This window comes from Tupaia chinensis, unplaced genomic scaffold (genome assembly GCF_000334495.1).
Source record: "Tupaia chinensis unplaced genomic scaffold, TupChi_1.0 Scaffold144741_1, whole genome shotgun sequence".
NCBI lineage: Eukaryota > Metazoa > Chordata > Mammalia > Scandentia > Tupaiidae > Tupaia > Tupaia belangeri.
The window spans coordinates 1,152,315-1,157,802 of NW_006204601.1; the positions used below are offsets into that span (position 1 = coordinate 1,152,315).

Here is a 5,488-nt window from a genome sequence, read left to right on the forward strand (position 1 = left end):
AGCACAGGGCCAGCAGGCAACGTGGAAGTTAAGGTAGCTGGATCCCACGTGAGCAGCAGCTTGGTTCGAGTCCCAGACCCTGTGTCTGAAAATCATCCTGGGTATGTGTGCGTGCATACTCAAGACCCTGAGAGGAGAATAGAGGAGAAGGGAGTGCTGCTGTGGCCATCCCCTCCGGGAAGTGATTTCTCACTTTCCCTCTCTCTCTGTTTCTGGTGAGTGCGTGGTGTCCTGTAGTAAACTAATAAAAAAAAAAAAAGAAGAAGAAGAAGAAAAGAAATGATGGCACATTCATAAAATGGAATCTCATGTGGTCATCAAAAAGAATGAGAAAAATCCTTATGTCCCGGTATTGAATAATGTCCAAGACATAAATGAGAAAAGCACACCGCACAACAATCTCTCTCTATAACCCCATGTGTGTTATATAAACACACCTTTTTGCATATGTATGGTAGAAAATAGTCACACGCCACATAAAGATATCCCAGTCAACAATGGGTCACATATACGACCCACGGTGGGGCAAAGGCTACACCGTATAGCCTAGGTGCGTCAGCAGGATATGCCATCTAAGTTTGTCTAAATAAGCTCTGTGTGTGAACAATGACAGAATCTCCTAATGACACATTCCTCAGAACGTATCCCCGTTGTTAAGTGACACAACTATCTGGAAGAATATATAGAAACCTGTTCACAATCGGCGCTTAGGTTTAGATTTCAGGGTTTCTCTGTCTTCTAAATTTAGATTTCCTCCACAATAAAGATCTTTTTACTTTGTAAGGAGAGGAGGGGACACTAAATAAAAATTAAAAAAATAAATTAAATAAAGGAAGACAAATACCCTCTTCCGGCTCAGCCAGGGAGGAGATCCCATGACACCCACCCACAATCTCCCAGCAGATGGCCTTGGCAGTGAAGTGCAGCCACAGCCTGCCCACCCCTCCAGCTGGCCTGACCTCCCTCCCTCCCCTCCCACTGCCCACTGGGCCCCATTCAAAACAGGCCTGTGTCAGAGAACAGGCCGTCCTGTGCACTGCTAGCACTTGGGCAGATCTCAGTGTTTTCCAGGTCCCGGTGGAGGTGTCCATACCAAGAAAGACTTGGAAAGATACATGGTCTCTATGAAAGATGTTGCAGACTTCTGGCCAGATCAGAAGCCAGAGCTCTGCTGGGCTTTGGAGATAAAACTCCCACTCCCCAGGAAGGGGAGTAGAGGAGAGGAAAGCCGGTCCTCAATCTAATCAAGGGGAGGGAAGTAGGAGGGAAGGAGTCAGAGCTCTGAGATGCTGGATTTCCTCCATCTCCTGCCTCCCACCATGGCCTGCCCTGGGAGTACAAAGCGCCTGCCTTGAGGAAGGATCTGGATATACCACTAAGTACCTGCATCGTCACTGGATAAGTCAGTACTCCCTCTGGGCCTTCGGGACTTCTTTCCTTCTTCTGTCCTCTCTTCCTGGAGCCCAGGCAGCATAGCAGGACTGGGCATGGAAAAGTGGGGACCACTGCTATCTCTGCCTTCATGAGGAGGGGCCCCAGGAAGGGAAAGCACACAGGGAAAATGCCCTCCATCTGGATGTTACATCCTAACTTGTATAAGGAGAGGGGATGGCTGGTTGCGAAAGGGTGCCATGGAAGGGAGCCCCGACTCTGGGCCTATAGGTTTCCTTCAACTTCACTTCAGAAGTGTCCATCCCCGGGCCAGCAGATGGCATGATGGTTGAGATGCTGGACTCCCACATGGCTGACCACAGTTCAAGTCCTGGAACTGGCAGGCTTGCTTTCACATTCTCCCTTTCTCTCTTCCCATCTCTCTCTGGTCAAATTGCAGAATAACAATAAATAAATAAAACTAGATTTTTTTTTTTTAAAGAAGTATCCATCCCCAGCCACCACTCCTGGCCCCCAGGGAATCTCTTCTCAGCCCCCATTTCGGGGTCCCAAAGAAATTCTAGGAGGGGGGCAGATGGTGATGCAGCTGTAACACGACGTTCTGCAGTGCTAGACCTTCATGGGAAGGCCCTAGGTTCACATCCTGAGGCCTCCTTGTATGCATCAGGCACATGCATGGCATAAGACCCTATTGCAGGTGGCTGTCTCTCTCTCTCCCCCTCTCTCTCTCACACACGAACACACACACACACACACACAGAGGTAATAGGAGAGAAAGAGAAGAAGGAAGGAAGAGAAGGGGACAGAAGAAGAGAGGAATGAAGTCTACTTAACAGAGAAGCTTGGACAAGGGAACCACAACCCTGCCCTCAACCCACTCCCACTCCCATTCCTTGCCCTTGGCCTAGAGTTCAAAATGCAGGATCCCTGGGGCAGGGCTGGAGAGGAGCAGAACCAGTCCCTCCCTCTCTTCTCCCAGCAGATGAGAATGTGATCCCACTCCCTTCTAACTCTCCGATCCCTTTGTATTTGTTTTGTCTATTTTTTTAAAAATGAATTATTTATTTAATTCTATTTGTTATTAATTTTTAATTTGACCAGACAGAGACAGAAAGAGAAAGGGAAAGTGAGGAAGCAAACCACCAGGTCTGGGACTTGAACCACAGTCAGCCATGTGGGAATCCGGCATCCTTAACCACCAAGCCACCTGCCGGCCCCATTTTGTCTTTTTATCTGTTGATCTCTTCCATGAGTGAGAGAGGCAGAGACAGACAGCACTCCCAACAGGTCTTGATGTCCCCACCCCCAGCTTCAGCCAACCCTGGATCACAGGTGTGTGTGTGCCTAGCATGTTCAGGGAGGTCTCCAGACACAAACCTAGAACCTTCCTATGTGAGTGAGCTTCAGAGAGTGTCAGAGGTCACTCCTGCAACACTGTCTTAACTCCTCCAGTCCCTTTGACTGGCCAAGACAGGATTATTCCAAAGCTCCCAGCCCCCACCCAGTCACAATATGGCTCTCTATTCAGAACTCTTTTTTTTAAAAGAGGTTTTTGCCACAGGGCGCGTGCACTTGCCAGACAGACAGAGAGAGACAGAGAGACAGAAAGCGAGAAATCACCCCCCAGGGGGGATGGCCATGCCACAATCCCTTCTCCTCCATTCTCCTTTCGGGATCTTGGGCACGCATACACACGCGCCCGGCGTGAGTTTTAAGCCACCAGGTCTGGGACGCAAACCGCGGTCGACTATGTGGGAGTCCAGCAACTTAGCCATTACGCCAACTGCTGGTCCCTCTATTCAGAATTCTTCAATGCTCCCCTCTCCTCCTCACTCCAGAACAACTGGCTTCTTCACCTCTCATCTGCCACCTGTACCCTTCCTCTACAGAGGAAAGACTGGGCTGAAATGAGATGGAAATGAAAGGTCTCAGCAGAACTGGAGGTCTTTCTGGCCAGGTCCTCTCCAGCCTGGACAAGGACCTCTGCCTGTTTCGGTATTGCAGGACTCTACCCCAGAGAACTGGACGAGATGAGTCACAGCTGTGTGTAGGGGGGCCAGGGAGCACTGTGTCCCCAGCAGAACCAGCCTAGCAGCTCTACTAAGTAGGCCCAGCACTGACGCATGCTGCACACTTAGGCACCATTCCGAATGGTGCACACCCACCCTATCCTGCCAGCCACAGGGTCAGGTGGGAGGGGCAACTCTGAACGGTCCCAGGTTCAGGTTTGGCAGCAAAACAACTTCTGGTGGCCTTGGGAAGAAAGAAGCAAGTTCCTTAGGAAGCCTCCCTCAGGATGGAGGTTGCCAGCATCTTCTCTCCCTCCCCAGGTCCTTTCATCTGATTCTGGAGCGAGACTACTGAACCTGCTCTAGGGATTCCATGTTTGCACCAAGGGCAGGGGTAGGACTAGGAGTCTGGGAGACTGGAAAGAATTGTGCTTGCTTTTTTATCACTTCTGTCACCCAGAAAGATTCGAAGGATCTGATTGTCCTGCATTATCAGACACAGCTGACTTGGCACTGGTAAGGAAGGAGCACTTCGCAAAGTCTGAGCAGGAGCACTCCAGCCCTTGCAACAGCAGCTTGTAATTCATACTGTCCTTGCTGACGGTGGTGCTATATCTTTCCCCCTCATGTCTGGGAGGCGTGGAGGTCTAGCAGAACTCACTCCCACCCGAACAACGACTACAACTGCCCCTCTCGTGAGAAGAGCGACAGTTCCCAGAGCTGGAGACTCAGAGCTTAGTCACAGGGTCCAGGCTGGCTCAATCCAGCCCAAGCCTCCCCAGCACCAGCCACTGCAGTTGCTGTCAGTGCTGCAGTCAGCAGGATTGAGCTCACAGAGGTGACTTACAGCCAGGGAGGAATTACTTTCCATTCTCACATCCCCCCCACCATGAAGGAAAATAAGACCAACTTTAGTACTGAGCAAGCAGCGAGGAGGGGGAGAGAATAGCTCTTTGAGGCCTTACCTATATAGACCTAGATGTCCCCAAAAGAACCTAGAGGCAGGTCAGACCAGCAATACTTGAAGCTAAATCTGCAAGGAACACCTGGTGTCAGGGACAAGAGTCAGAGGAAAAGGGAGGAGAGGAAAGAGAAAAAAGAGACCCCTCAAAATTTACAGAGGGGAGGCAATAGCTTGAGGGTTTTTCTAACTCCACCTCCATTTTTGCCAACCATCCCATAAACACACAATCTAATTGCTCTGAGCGCTTGCTTTACAAATTCAGCTTCAAGGTAAATCTTCTCCCCGCATTCCATATAAAAACCCTGGACTAGCTCTAGGACTAGAAAAGGAGAGAGGAAAATGCCAGACCAAAGGAAACGCTATAGTCATCAGTCTTTAATAACTTACAGGCAAGTGCTAAAAAATAGTTAATAATACAGGGGACACACGTGGCTTATAAAAAGGGTGTTGTGGAGCTACAAATGTGAGGAGGGTTTCTTGGCACTCTCACACACAAAAATAAAGACTATTGTGACTGACTCCCCTAAAAAGCAGCCTGGGGGAGACTCCCTCCCCAGTAAGTAGAGGGGGACAAGGAGATATCATTCATCCCATTCTACAAGCAACTTTCCATCCCTCCAAAAACACATACAATGAAAACGCCAGAGGAGAAAAATGAGAAACAGGGTCGAGGTAGAGTCACAGTTTTACATTGAAGCCTCCATAGTCCTGCAGCCCCCACTTCTCCAGGGGTGAGGATGAGGGAGATGTGCGAAGATATCCATCTCCCATCCCCCTCCCCAATGTGGCACCAGAACAGGAACCCCCCAAGTCCTTTGGTCCTTCATGGAGGTGGCTAGGTCCTACACCTTGGGCTGAGAAGTCACAGGCCCCACCCGGCTGTCCAAATATGCAGGCCCCTAATGGGTGGGGAGGGGGGCAGCCTCAGGTCATCGTCTCTTCCTGCTTGCCCTGGATGCCTTTTTCCTCTTTAGGATCATCTCATACAGGCGCTCCAGGGCAGGCTGCAGACCCAGCCCGTCCACAGCGCTACACCCCTGCACGTGGGTGAGCGTGGCAGCTGCCAGCTCCCGGGCTGCCCGCCTCTTCTCTACCTCAGCTGCCCTCCGAGGCCCCAGCTGGG

At 50.5% G+C, this 5,488-nt stretch overlaps 1 protein-coding gene across 1 annotated transcript in view; it reads right to left on the reverse strand.

The window, feature by feature from the left end:
• Positions 1 to 4,720: 4,720 nt before the first annotated feature.
• The window catches only part of ARL4D (ARF like GTPase 4D), a gene marked incomplete in the record, with an annotated part of 2,291 nt that continues 1,523 nt past the window's right edge, over positions 4,721 to 5,488 (reverse strand). The window contains 1 exon segment of the mRNA XM_014583791.2: positions 4,721 to 5,432. Coding sequence (XP_014439277.1) covers positions 5,295 to 5,432 — 138 coding nt within the window.